General features: G+C 37.9%; 1 protein-coding gene across 1 annotated transcript; it reads right to left on the bottom strand.

Moving 5' to 3' along the window:
• Positions 1–983: 983 nt before the first annotated feature.
• LOC105383434 (muscle segmentation homeobox) lies at positions 984–14,243 on the bottom strand. Its single transcript, XM_011553482.3, has 3 exons — positions 13,528–14,243; positions 2,339–2,520; positions 984–2,024 (listed from the first exon to the last, which is right to left on the bottom strand). Exons 1-3 carry the CDS (start codon positions 14,123–14,125, stop codon positions 1,761–1,763), a joined length of 1,044 nt encoding a protein of 347 aa, XP_011551784.1. The 5' UTR covers positions 14,126–14,243; the 3' UTR covers positions 984–1,760.
• Between the last annotated feature and the right edge of the window lie 1,388 nt (positions 14,244–15,631).

The following is a 15,631-nucleotide window of genomic DNA, read 5'->3' on the forward strand; positions in this document are numbered from 1 at the left end:
GATGTTTGCATTTTCCATAGTACAAAGGCATAGGAAACAGTGTCCCAAGGTACAAATTTAATCGTGTCCCAAGGTACAAAAAAGCAATATTTAACCAAAATTTAAATATTTTTATTTTTAATTAATAGGAATCTTTCAGATAATTGCCATGTCATAAAATTAAATAACTGAAAAGTTATACGTGACATCCATGTCTTTATTTTGAGCATGCCTCAATGAGATAAAGCAACACAAAAAACTATACAAAAGCTACTTTTGACTCCAAAAAACTTCATACTGTCTTCACCACACACTAGATGCTGGTATGATCACGAGACTCACTAGTTTTGCCAAGCGAGTAAAATACTATGTCTAGGGTAGAATTTTAATGTGCCAATTTAGCCGGTTTTTAAAATACAATCAATGTCCCGAGGTACAAGCGTCCCAAGGTACGTTACGTTACCCTACATAACTAGTGTAGAATAGTTTTGGCATAAGTTGTAGATAGATAAATAACTGGTACACATATTAGAATAAAACCTATGTTTTCGTAACTGTAGTTCAAGAACTATTTTTTATTGTGTACTATTATTTGTAACCAACAAATAAAATAAATAGACAAAACCCACCGACTCGTAGGGTCAAGAATTATTAATCAAATAAGATTTCATCGACACATACAAACAAGCTCTAATAAGGTAGGCGTAAGACCTTTCAGCATCGTACGTAACGGACGCATGGCCTTCTGAAGTACTGGTACTGAAGTACTTTTTGTATTGAAATTCACACAAGTGCGTCCACTTCATCTGCATCGCCGACGCCCCGTTTCTCAATACATTTATGACAATCCGTTTGGTGCGATTCGTTCGATTGGAAAGTTGTCAAAGTTGCGTTGGGGGGGTTAGAACTCTCATTTCTCTTTCTAAGTTTTCTTAACTGAACTTTAATGTAACGAGTGGCATTTTTCAGTAAAACCAAAATATAAAGGTGAAAGAAATATATTTCAACTACAGAAGTAGAAATAACAATGTACAGATTTTATTAAATTCTATTTTAATATTAATATTAAGCATAATCATTACTTTATTACTTAAATACCTATTATGTACATAATTTTTTAACATTAAAATTTGGTTTGATACATTATAATCGGTAATTTTGTTATGTTTTAAGAAGAGTTTATATAATATTATTTGTACTGGGAACTAAAACTGCTCAGAATCTTTATAATCATAGGTTTACATAGTTTTAATTATGTTTACATTTAATTAATAACGAATACAGTATTCAATCGTGCACAAATATTAATTTAACTTATCATAGCAATTATAGTATGTAATGTATTTACAATTAATTTATACAGTTATTACAACATCAAACAATTTTTTCTTCTTCCAAGTCAAGGTCCTACTGGAAGTAATAATTTAGTACTTATGGCTTTCGTGGGTTAAAACCATAGCTTGTATACCAACTTTACCGTTATCAAGTGAAATCATCAGTCATAATTCATTTGTATATACAATCAGCAATTTCGAATTCAGATGTTATTTTATTTCGCAACAACCGACCACATATTATAGCGATCTCAAAGTGACAGTAACATAATCACATGAATTTGACAACTATCAGAACTCTACCCTTTGGGTCACGAACAAACGGACGATAGTGCACCAGCGCTACTACTGGCATTCCACCGAAATCGAAAAACTCGTAAACCCGACTTTCCTTTACCAGCCAGGTTCAAACTCCTAAACCCAAGTTTCCTTTTTCCGCCACCAGCTTCACTGCTGGTTGTTACTTGCGCTCGGTGACGGCGACCCAGCCGAGACTGGGGGCGCCACCATCGCCTGCAGGTGCTGCGGGTGTAGCGCCATCCCAGGCATGGGCCTCCCCCCCATCAGTGGGTGGGGGTGGAAGTACTGCTGCAAGGGATGGGGGTACAGGTGGTGGGGGTGGCGCGAGAACTGCGCCATCTTCAGCTTCTCTATCTCGGCCTCTTGGACGCGCTTCGCTTTCGCTCGCCGGTTTTGGAACCAGATTTTTACCTGCAGGAGAAAGGGTGGGTTAGATTGTGGTTGAGGTTTTGGTGTTGAGGGAGAAATTGATAGATTTGTTTTTGCAGTCTGTGTGGATAATACTTTTAATACATGGTGAAGAAAAATTTGAGCTATAAGGACACAAAATGTATAGGTATGACGTATAATGATGAAGATAATATTTTTTGTAAAGAATACAAACCGAAATCATTTGGGTCCCAAAAAAAACATAAGTAGGTAGTAGTAGATGTAGGATAGACCCGCGATAGAAAATAGAGAATAAACAAGAAAATAAAGCTACAGCAAGATTAAAATCCACAAACCTGAGTCTCAGACAGCCCCAGCGAGGACGAGAACTCGGCCCGCTCCGCGATGCTCAGGTACTGCTTGTCCACGAACTTGGTCTCCAGGGAGCGGAGTTGCTGCGCGGTGAAGGGTGTGCGCGGCTTGCGGTTCGGCTTGTGCTTGCGCAGGTGGCACTTCAGCTTGGGCGGCTCGCCGTTCTCTGTTGACAAGGAGATTAGGAGGTTAGGTGACGTGGAATAGAAGGGAGTTTTGAAGTTTGATGGAGAGTGGTAGACATTGGAAGGAATACGGAGGTTAGGTCGCTTGGAGTAGAAAGGAATTTTGAAGTGAGAAGGAAAGTGGTAGACACTAGACACCGTGATAGATGTAAATGACAAGGTTAATGTAGAATAATGACAATGGGATACTATAGGTACGAACGTTAGGTGGCATGGAATAGAAAGGTTTTTTAAGTATGAAGGAAAGTATTATGATATAATGATAGATGGAAATGACAAGATTATCGTAGAATCATGGCAATGGGACACTATAATAATATGTTAGGTGATATGGACTAGAAAGGAATTTTGAAGAAAGAAGTATTAGGGCTACCATGATAGATGGATGATACGGTTATCGTAGAATCGTGGGAAATGGAAGCTATAGGTGACTGGCTGTGCCGATTACAATGTCACCTTACATACTTTGGATGGTCGGGTGTTGAGTTGAAAATGAAGACGACCTCAACAACACGCAAGCAAGTCTCCAACTGTGTAACCGAAACCAATAAAAATATCCGACAACATTATTATGGTTTTTAATAACAATCAATAACAAGGATTCGGAGACGGAAAAAAATCTTTCGGCATTCCAGTTCCACCGTTAGTTGTAATAAAACTACGATAAAATAAAAGACGGCAGAGCGCTCAATCCACGCGATAACATCTCGACTACGTAACTCTCCGCTTATTTGGCAACAAAACAAGCGTATTAATACGCAAATTGGTGATTTTTATTGCAACCGTTTCGTCCGAGTGTCGTTTGATTGACGCCCACTGCTTCCCGCTGATCCGCTGATAACACTAACTCGAATCATTACAATAATAAGTTCCTCTCGAAACCTGTCCTTAATTTTTATATTTACTTTGAAGCCGCTTTATACCGAGTTTAATCGAGTCGTTTCGACCCGGTATTTCGGTGGCTGTAAGCGGACCCCCAAGTAACAGAGCCATTTAAAAATAATTAGTTAGAAATCTAGTATTGAAAGTGGGTCATTAATTTTGAATGTTGTTTTCACAGTGTGATCGGCTCTTAAAGAGTCAATAAAACGTTTTATTGACGAAAAGCGAAGCTCCACAGTAGCAGGGGAGCCAATTAGGAACATCATTGAGACATTAGGAGATTCTATACAAAGCATATTCATAGTCTTATTACTTCATTTTCAAAGCAAGATAACAGAAATATAGCGGCGATCATATGACGTGGATTTATGAATTTCGGACAAGATTATAGAAATTTTGTAATAAGAACGGTGTTTAAATAGCTTCAAATGTAAATAATGATAAGAACGCGGCGCTTGCGCAGACTAACATATTAATCCCGGTGTCACTCGGCTTCTTAATAGCTAATGGGCTACCAAAGAACCGAACAAAAAATATAAATTATGTGACAGCCGAAGAAAAAAAACTAAAGTGTATTAATGTCGTGTTTAGCGGATGTCAAAGGAAGCACCGACGGCGGGACCAAAATAAAACAGAAATTACGGGAGCCGTTGAATTACTCTCACAAAAATACTTAAATGGGCTGTCTGCTTCAGTATCCCGTTTAATTGTTCCAGAAGATATCGTGTGCAGATGCGAGCGCCGAGAGATGAACGACGTGTTTTCGAAAACTCTAATGTTTCATTTGACATTATTGCCTACCATGTTAGCGTCAAAGGGTTCCAGTAATACGGCGGTAATTTAGTGTAGTTTTTAAACGACTACATCAGTCGCTTGTCGCTGCTGACGGTACCTAGCGCTGCTAAAAGACAGTTGATATATTAATGAGTGTGTTTGCTTTTTGTGCGAGCGGCCACCATTAATCGTGCGCAGCGTGCTATGTCATTCATTCCAATATTTTAAACGCTCAGTATGTATGGACGTTTTTGTTGTTCGTACACGACTCTCGGGCATTCTTGGCGTCTCGTTTAAGGGAAATATTGCGGTCATTTATAATTACAGCCGACTGTAACATGCCGGTGATCGTTGCAACTTTTAAAAAGCACACGTCAATAAATCTGGGCTAGCGGTTTCATTCCAAAGTCGATCATAAATCAAATGGGGAATGTATAATAACAAAAGACGTGTTTTCCTTTCCTATTAACAGATAGCTGCGGATTCCTAGCGGAGACACCCGCACCATCAATTTGGCGATCAAACGAAACTTCTGCCCGCGCTCCGACGCCATTCATCACGGAACTAAATCGTTTACACTTAAATAGAAGCCATTAAATAGGCGGAAACCGCGAGATTAAATGTGGAAACACGTAATTATTGCATTCTGTTTTTTGGAGTACTCGTCTATATCTATAGCGCTGTTTTTTGGAGCCAATGAATCTGTATATTTTTTTTTGTTCCAAGAAATCTATGGACGTATTATAATGCCGTGGGATATGATTTCAATAATATGAAGATTATTATAATATATTCTTACATTATCTAATCATACCTACCCGTAAATGCTAGTATAGTGATTCATGATGTCACAAAGCTCTTAACACAAATGCACAAGACCAAGACACTATACATAAATCACAGTTTTATTGCCAAATGTCTTGCTTTTTAATAGTCTATTTGAAAAGTTATTAGCTCAACAAATTAGTTGGTTTCCAAGATAATGCTTACTAAGTTATTTTTGTGTTTATAGTTTTGCAGAAAATATATTTAACTAAACTCTCCGTAATAAAGTCGTTATTGTTCATGGATAATGGCTTTTGAAGACATTTTTGAAATATTGCCCTAAGGAACACACTTAAATGAACTGTCAGAATAATTACACTGTAATTATTATTTTCGCACTGTGATCTATGTACAGAAGTGTACACTGTACAGACACCTACAAAGATGTATATAGATGTTTAATTATTTATGATATCATGGTCCCGCTCGTTCCCTGGCCCTACATTTAAATGAGTTATTAAGACGGCGTAAGAGAAGAGTGACAACGTTATGTTATACATGTCTTTAAAGTTCATTTTACTAATAGCACCATTCAATGGGACATTAGTGCATTGGAGCCCGGCCAGCTAGCGGGAGTGGGGCTACTCCCGAAATCAAGTGATATTTTATTTATATCGTGATCATTATAAGGTCTGAGTAAGATTTGACTCTTATCACAACTGAGATTGAAACAATTATTCCTCTATAAACAATGATTTTGTTAAAATACTTAGTCGGTACTTACATAAAAATTTAATATATTTTATCATAATATTTCAAAGTCTTTTCTGCTCTATGAATAAAAATCTAGTAGTGTTTCTATTCTGAACGATAATATACGCCAAAATCAATTATCATTACCAGGCCTAAAGAAGTAAGTATAATGAAGTCCTCATAAAAACTTGTATTGATTTTATTTGCTAACGCTACTGGAAACTGCAATGAAGCGATGCTCACATAGCGATGTCTAAGTTCTTTTGTTGCTGACGGTAATTGATTGGGAATGCTTCTATAATTAGGAGCATGACTCCTTTGCTAACCGTACAGATGCGACCGTTTAGCTACAACAAAGTTACTAAGGAAATATAATAGTGGACTGTCGAGAGGTATTATAAGTTTGCCAGAACGTGCTTGTTTGTCTATCACCACTTTCCATGATCCATTTTCTACGTAAAACAAAATAAAATCTTGGTTATAAAAAAAATAGGAACTGGTTCAAAAAATATTATATACTTACCTAGTATCTACTACTTCTAAGCAATCTACAATCATACCTACTAAAATGCCAACGGTATCTGCCTCCTTTTCGAACTATAATGCTCAACCAAAAAATCTCACAAAAAATACTATAAGATCATAGAGGTTTCGTCATCTAACAAAGATCAAGATGATAATCAACCACGGATGGCTGTCATCACGGAAGTATAAAAACGAGCGACATTCTTAAACCCAGTTCTAATTTCTATAAACGAAGACTAAATTGTCTAACGAACAGTTTTTAAGCCGCCGATAAGCTGATAATATTCGATTTATATGCAAACAAAGTGAATTCAGGTAGTTTAGTTTGTAAACTAGTGATTTTACATGCTTTGGTAGCTATTGTGACGCCCACATTAAAGTCTTTCATCTAAATAGGCAGATCTTGGAAATGGTAAATGTTATGAAGAAGGGGTTTTACGTTCTTACAAAATCATGGAACGATATTATACCTTAATTTTTATGTACCTTTGAAAATACCTGTCACAATTGTTCGTTTATTCGGCCTGCCTGACTGACCTAGGTAGTTGAGTATTTACGTAATTTAACTACTTAGTTTGTTACATACTGACGTCGATTTAGAATAGAATAGAATAGAATTGGGATTTTTAAAAAATGTGCTGCCTAACTATACATTTTTTCAAAGTAAAAAGATTTATTTACAGAAACACATTTTAAACAAAGAATAAGAATTAGTGCCTTTAGAATCGACATCAATATAATTACCTACAATCTTTTGAAATCCCATTTATATTTCATCAGAGTTATTACCAAAATCGGTATTATAATCATTACTAATGATCATAATAATTAATATTGCTGTTCCACTAATTGACTACCATATTAAAATCGTCATAATTTATTTACAATAATCAAACCATTTCTTGTTTTAGTATTGGATGCCTTAATAGTATGTAATTATTAATTATAGATCTCTCTTTAAAATTCATAGTAGCCGGCACAGTTTTGTTTTTACCATTGCTATATTTTAAATTGGTGCTTTCAAAATCGCAGATATAAACATAAATATATTATGTATGTATAAGTATCTAGATAATTAACTAGATAAATGTTTTAAACGAGCGGCGAACTTCAAACAAATGTGTCTATCAACATTATTAACATAGTAATTATCAATTAAGTACATATTATGAATTAAAATTCAATACAGCATCTGAAATAAAGCCATTAAGGACAACTTAAACGAGATAATTTATTTCAAACATAAGGCAATGGCCAAGAGACATTAATCAGCTTATAATATAGCTGTTATATGTTTCTTTGAACAAACATATAAGTGATATCTATAACCATTTATATCCATATGTGTGTAACATTTGTTTCAAGTCAGAATTGACTTTCAGACACGCCCAGTTCGGAACATTAATATTGTTCAAAAAGAAAGTCACAGTACAGTTTGTGCCAAGATGATTCATGTATTAAAAAATACCTAAAACACCTTCCATATTTTTTCAGTATTAAGTATTGTAAAGATTACAGTTTGGAATTTAAAAAATATATATCTATAATTTTTTTCAGCGTTGTGCAGGCAAAAACTATCCATCACTGGCCTCTACAATCTACATCTATAAAACTTAACGATTCAATATTTTTCTTTCAATCTCATTCTAACACAACATCGATGGCGTTGTAAAGTCCCTATTCTAGCTCAAACACCAACTACTGTATAGTGGCTGCATAACCAGGTGGGTCACTCTATACTGACGAAAAACGAAGGAAAGAGAGCTGTTTAATACAACGAGTCGTGGATCGCGCAGCAGCGCTCCGAATCTTCATTTTTCGTCACATAGAGTGACCCCCTGGACCATTTGAACCGGTCTACGTGGTAGTCCCCGGTGTACGGGATGGTAGTTATTAATAAATGAGTACGTTAATGCGGCGCAGTGAGTGCGGTGCGCGCGCGCAGCGGGACGCGGCCACACGCCGCCGCCGCCGCCGCCGCGGAGCTAACCACAGAATAATAACTAGTAAGTGATGACTTAACCAAGTTAAAAAAACCCCCGATATTCAACAAAAGTCGCAAGTTTTAGCTGCTGAACCGATTTTCATGAAACATGAGTTTTTCCGTCGGGGGTTATAGGTAAATCATCGTATATATCAAAGTAAAAATTTCATGGAGTTTCACCTAAGACTAAAAATCCGGGAAAATGCTCTCTGATCATTATTCCTTGCGGCAGGCGTCAATAGGCTACCGATATATTCCCCGAAGGTAATTTATATATTTTGAAAAAAACATAATTTATGTTTTACATTTAATTTACGAATACCAATCTTGCCGCAAAACCTATTAGGCAGGCCATTCACAAAATGGTGACCACAACAAGACAATCTAATAACCTCACTTCCCAGAAGACCTAAATAACAAATTTACAACAAAGAAACTCGATTCGAAATCGATGACAAATTATCAGATCCACCACGGTTGATTATTTTAATTAACTTTTAGGCACACTATAATAAATATGAGAAACATTAAATTATTTAGTGTCAGAACCCGGAGTTATGAATATCGTTATTAATTAAAAGATTAGAATATTTAATTTAACTTCGGATGGCGATTTATAGGTTGGACTTTTATATCACGGTAATGTTTATTAGGGCAACAACTATACCTAACACTCACGCCATTCAGGCAGGCAGGCAGAGCAATGAAAAAGTTCCAGTGACATAGCGCCATAAATCCTTACTAATATTATAAATGCGAAAGTAACTGTGTCTGTCTGTCTGTCTGTCTGTCTGTCTGTCTGTTACTCTTTCACGCAAAAACTACTGAACGGATTTGAATGAAATTTGGTATACATATGGTATAGACCCTGGGAAAGAACATAGGCTACTTTTTATCCCGGAATTCCCACGGGAAAACTTTTTAAGGCGAGGCGAAGCGCGCGGGAACAGCTAGTTACTCATAAACGGAAACAATATAGAAGTACCTACATTGAATAGTGCAAAGCTTGTGAGTGTATTTGCAATTTCTGGCACTCAAGATAAAGTGGTAAACGTTGTACCTAATCTTCTTAATTCATTTAGGGCTGTAAAAAAAAATCTGTCGATTTTACCCGTTGCAAATTCTGCAAACGTAGTCGACTCGACTGCTCTTTGTTTTTCTTACATGTATTATTATTAACACATTATTAAGTTTATGTCCAAAGTTTAAGAGCGGTATACATGAAGGTTGCACAAATATTAACAACATTAAAGTTTAACTGCTGTCGGTCGGATTTCGTGAAAGAATGCATTAATTCGCCAAAATGCACCCGAGTTTTATGTGTGTTTCTAATCGGACAGGCACGGGGCATGAGTGGCACGACCTTTACAGCCGCTGAACATTTTACTTATTCACTTTATCTATACCCTGGGGTATGCCAAGCAGATTTTTATACTTATCATCTAAACATTAACTTCAATAAATTTTTTAGACTTCCCCGACGGAAATGAAATTAAAATCTGTCAATAATGGTTTTTACATAAATGTTGCGATGTAATATTTTGTGTGTTCCATTCTTTGTAAGTACAATGTAATTTGAATAAGTCCCAACTGCACTGATAGTTATTAACCCGCATAGGTAAGTGTGTTTACTACGCGCCCGCCCGCCCTGCGCCGTCGCGGAAAACTCTTTGTATTTTATAACGCCATAACCATCTAGCTAAATACTCGAAACTGTTTACTCTGTATTCAGTTGCCGATTGTCTTGGGCAGTTCGAGGCATCGTTAACGTTTACTGACTTCTGCGAAGGGCTAAAAATACGCGTGCACTGTTCGGCGTTTTACTAATTTGCGGCGCGGGCGCAGGATGTGCGCGCGGCGACGCACAGCGCGCGTGTAATCAGCGCCTTGATCTTATCGCGTGATTTATGAGCTTCTGTCATCGACCGAGAGATGGCGCTACCACGCCTCACCGACTCGCTTCCGAACCACCACAAAAAGGAAGGGTTCACACAGCTGATAATCCAGTACCAGACCGCACATATTGCGCTACAATTTGTGCAAAGCAATTTTCCAACTACGGAATGATCCCTTCGGAATTTAAGCTCGCAATCAAATATGGCCGTGCTATGCCACGGAACGCCGCAAACAATAAAACGCGGCCGCTAATGAAATATTTGCTCAAAACTCGAGTATTGTAAGTAAGCAATTTATTCGCGGTCCTCAGATGCGATCGGCCGTGCTGGCTGCACGCAATCGAATCGATTACCCGGTTCGTTACACCGCCGGCCGCCGGGCGGAGCCACTCGTCAATAAAATACTTGTAAAACTATCGCCAAATGAATTAAAACAGTTGCCGAGCCAATTAGGAGAGGCAATCGTGCGAGTACCGGACGAAAAAAGAATCCATCGACTACCGACCGACTTCTGCATGTTCTGCCCCAACATTGATTTGTCTCTTATTACAACACCCTAAGGTGTTTATTTGAAGTTTGCGGAGCAGCGTAATAAGGGTTTCGGGTTTCGACCGCTAACGAGCGCGCATGAAACGATAAGCCTTTCCAGTTATTCTGATAGACTAATAAGGACGTATTTATCTACGAGTTTGCACTCGCCGAGCATTTATAGAGTCGCATTACGCCGCATTATCTATGTGGCTCGCGACACCGCTGCGAGAATGTTCTAGCGACAAATTCAACCCGCTAGTAATTGGCGACGGCGATCGTGCCCGCTCCCACAGTGAAATACCACGCGCGCTCCGATTATCATTTCATATTCCGCACTGTTTACGAACTAAATGTGGCCCACAAATGCATTATCGATAATCTCATCTGCATAAATGCGTTCAATAGGTAATCGAATGCCACTAGATTAACGTTACGATATAAAGCTTGTCCTAATCAATGCCAGGCAGGTATGTAAACCAGCCAATCCAAATAATATTACGCCGGCAATAACTGCGAAATTAAAACGTTTAATACATTATTAAAAGTAATAAATTGAAGCGTAAACAGCTACTGGGATAGTGCGATCAGAACGGTATTGTTTAATTTCCCGGTATTGAATAGGCAGATTTTATGACAGCGCTTTTAATTATTTTTGCTAATCAAAAATCGCGAATCGTTTACGGAGCTAGGTAGCTTAGCATTCATAATAGACCATTATGCGGGGTCGTAAACAAATAAGAAATGATTATTATAGCATAATGCTGGTGTTGCGGGGAAGGTGGCGATTCCTTCTGGTTGGCTGAGGGCACCCATTGTGCTCGCTCGATAAGAAACTGGTTTCACCTTTTTATTTTCAGTGGGAGTCTGAGCACGCAACAAGGCTTACGAGGCTTAAACGATCCCAATACCAAGCACGGGAAAACGCCAAACAAACAGTTGCGGCGACGTTTTATGCGAAAAACGTGGCATGTCAGAGTGGAATTCACGGTTTTATATTAGCCTGAAAACATGAAAATTAGTCGGAGACCAACGTTTTCATATAAAAAGTAATTTTAATATCGCTAATCGTGACATTCGTGACGGGAGCTCATTAAGGGCCGGCGGTGCGCGCGCATTACTTTTTGTTTGCAAATTGTTTAATAGCTACATTTATAAAAGCTCCTAATGTCCTGTTATATTTGAATTTGGAGCAACTGTAAACACGAACATTGCTCTACATAAATGTATTGCACGCGTCATAGAGAAACACCACAAAAAGTGCAGGATTTTATGCTTTCCATAATTAATTATTCATTGAATCATCAATTGTCAGCTACCTGTGTCAATAGCCTGAAACAAACGGTTCAGCACCAAAAATTAACGAAACCAACTTTAGTAAAAAATAACTCAACGCAACTGCTAAAAACTACTAATTACCTGGGTATTGTTGCAACAACATCAACAATAATGATACGTATTATGGTTAAACGAAAACGAAACCGTTTAGGATTTCCTGATCCGATTAGCGAACGAACTTCAGTCAACCGCAAACAACGTATAAGTAGCAAGCTACATTGTATTGTAATACCTTCTTACGAACAAAAAATAAATGTTAGTTCCCCAATTAAACGTAAATGATTCATTAATTATTGAATAAATTTCTTGGAACATTACAAATAGCATCAATTATTATAATTATATAATAGCGTTTAATTAGAATCCAATATGAAATTCTTGATAGAGAAAAATATTTATTTAATAACGATTAACGTATTGACTTACACAACAAATCTGGTTTGAGTAGGCCATCATTAATCATAATGTTAATTATTTATTAACCAAATAGCTTAGATTAGAACACTATGTAGTTATCTATTGAAGTAGATATAAACTTACTCAAACATATCAATAGGAATGAAAAGAAGAAAACGGTGAAGCAAGAGAATACCATAATTATGCAAATGGACCATTTTGTTGAGCGCCATTTTGTGAAATATCCAAGGGGTATTGTTTCCCAAGTTCGACAAGATCCGTTATTTATGTATGGCTTATTGTTTTCCCCTTTATTTAGCATCAGACCATTCAGTTTGAATGTGTTTTCTAAGAAACCGGTTTAAAGGGCTTTAAAGATTTGTTAAGGAGATCAAGCGAATCCTTCGACTTCAAAAGATTTGAAATACCGGGATATCGTTGATTCTTATTTGAATTCGGAAGTAGAAAGCAAGTTGATATTACTTTACAAAATTTTACAAACATAAGGAATACAAATCTAAAAATGCACAAATTAAAATAAAATGTTAAGGTTGAGATATATGGTATGGTTAGAGGCAGATATTTTAATTCTCAATTACAGCAAAATTAATAAATAATGTAAAAGTACTCGACGAATGAAATTATTTCAATCAATCTAAAATACTTAATATATTAAAATGAGGCATGTTACTATGCAAAAGGTATATTCCTAATTAGTAACAGCAATGCTAATAAAAAAAATAACAAATACCTTAATGATTTTTTAAATGGAAAAATCTTAGGTGTCGTCATCAAAGATTAACTGGAAAATTAAAAATGAACCACTGGAAAATGAACCATTTCAAATAATAATAATAATGTCCTTGTTAAAAAATTCAAACAAATACCAGTCACCAAGATGTTGATAATTTTGCGTAGAGATCAAAAACAACAAAAGTGATACTTTTCGAGAGGCAAATAAAGTGATTGATGATCTTATGACAGTGAGAGGGAAGTTTCACCTATAAATTACAGACATCAGTAAGAACTGACAGGCAGCAACTTTTGTTTGACATCCCGACGCAGGCTATAATCAGGAGAGTCCCGCTTTTTGTGGATAAAACTGATTGTTAGCTCTTGTTATTTTTTACAATTTGAACTGTTCATACCTGACATATGGCCTGGAAAATGCGACTGGAACAGTGGGCCGAATGAAGGGACGACGGGTGATGGGCCGGGCCAGCCCAGGCCATGGTACGCCGCCGCCGCCGCCGCTAGCGCGCTGAAAGGAGTCGGCCGTATCGGTCCTAGTCTCTCCTTATCGTTGCCTCTTGATGCACTCTCTTCATCTTCACTTTGTACTCCATTCTGCAGATCTTCAACATCAACTATTGAATCTTCTTGATTGACCGAATCTTCATATTCATCGTCTGATGACATAACATTGGCCGAAGCATTAAGGTTTAAAGGGGGTGTTTGTGACGACGGTCTAGGTGATAAGGATTTGCCGCCGGGAAGTTCAGGCTGCGCCGACGGGGATTGCCTCAGAGGAGATTCGGGGATCATTCGGTGGTGCCTCAGCATTTCTACAGTGGCTTCGTCAGACCGGTTGGCCTTGGTGTCGGCCAGGATGGACGCCACGCTGAAGCTGATGCGGGAGGGCTTCGGCGGCTCCGTCGCTTCCGCCGGGCTGCTCGGGTATCTCGAAACACTTTCTATCGCCATGTTCACTTCTTTTCTTTCTTCGTAGTTTTGTTTCTTTAACATTGACAGTCCTTCAGTTCCATTTAGCACTTCAGTGGGTCACGGTTCACAGAACTGGTGGTATCGCGTGTGGGCTCGTGTACGCATGCGGGCGCGGTCGGGTGCGGACTGGCGACGGCGGCGCGCGCGGAGCCCTCGTGCGGGTCGGGGGCGGCGCCTCCGCAGGCTCCACCCACCCTGAAGCCGTCCTTTTCCACCAATCGACCGTTCGGGCCCGAATTGATCCGAGCGGGGGCAGAGGGGGACGGGGGCGATTTAGCACGCTCTTATCTCGTTAGTCGCCTTTGTGATACTCGATTTTTTGTAGGAATCAAAACATAATTACCTTTTGTAAGGGTTCGCGCGTTTTGATCGCGCACTTTATGCACGCCACCAGAGAGAGGTATAAAGTATAAAAATATAATGAGGCGCGGTGAATGCCGCTTGTTAAATCCTTTTGAGCGGCTCTCCGAGTCAGCTCTCTTTGTGAGATTAGAGCCGGCTCGTCTGCCGAGGGTCGCTGATGGCTGCGAGCAGGATCTACTGTAAACAGGATCCGTTTCAAATTAGCCCCGCAGATTTAAGCCGGTTGACAGGGAGACTATAATTTTGAAATGGTTTATTGTTTGTTTATCATAAATTCAATATCAGGAAGATTTTAACAATTTCTCTTTCTACCATCACATACTGATAGGTACCTAATTCAATTTTTTTTTGTAATTTTTTATATTTTTTTTTGTAATTGAAAATTAAATATTACATAAGTAAACACATAAACTATACGCACAAATACATAATAAACATAACCCTATGTAAATTCCTAGAGAAATAATGCAATAACGGAAAAAAAACTTATTGCTTCACACTTTACTTGAAGAAAAAAACATTATATCGTCTCTATTTGGAGAAAAAACATTCACTTATGTCGTTTAGACATCTCAGCCATCTTCGCAATATCTATAAACGTCCCTGGTGTAACCGTGAAAAGCAAGGGGCCCAGAACTCACCCCTGGGGTACACCTCTCCTTTTCCCGCATTCTCGATATCCTATCTGTGTCTTTATCCACACTGATAGTGGGTACTAAATAGGTATTTAGTATTCTAAAGGGAACATAGTTAATTATGAGGGGTGAAAAGAAAAATGAAGGATAGTGTGTGGTTATCGCAATCAAATGCTCTCGCTAGATAGAGTTTTAATGTATTAGCAATAAAGTTGATATTTGTTCGGTTATTCTTCTCTGAAATGGGTATGTTTGCCTCCTTGGTGAGGGATTGAGTGGTGTTTAGTCTGTCATATTAGAGGAATAAGGAAGTCAACTTATTAATGGAACGTTATTAATTATGTCATACAATATTAATAACGTGGTGCTTTAATGACCATTTATTTTCATTGGCTTTATATTACAACATGATGAGTTAATTAATAGAACTTAAACATCTAACTCAAGTACTGTTATTATAAATCCAATTTGACACTTACCGCAAATGTAGACCTGAAATTCTAAGCAGGAACCATAAATATAGTTTTTG

This window comes from Plutella xylostella, chromosome 26, assembly GCF_932276165.1.
Source record: "Plutella xylostella chromosome 26, ilPluXylo3.1, whole genome shotgun sequence".
Taxonomy (NCBI): domain Eukaryota; kingdom Metazoa; phylum Arthropoda; class Insecta; order Lepidoptera; family Plutellidae; genus Plutella; species Plutella xylostella.

Bases quoted from the DNA above. Each gene is read 5' to 3' on its own strand.
- LOC105383434 (XM_011553482.3), bottom strand. From the start codon at position 14,125: ATGTTAAAGAAACAAAACTACGAAGAAAGAAAAGAAGTGAACATGGCG. The intron at 2,521-13,527 runs GTATGAACAGTT...CCTTGTCAACAG, and splicing joins TTTTCCAGGCCATATGTCAG to AGAACGGCGAGCCGCCCAAG. The intron at 2,025-2,338 runs GTTTGTGGATTT...TTTCTCCTGCAG, and splicing joins TGGGGCTGTCTGAGACTCAG to GTAAAAATCTGGTTCCAAAA.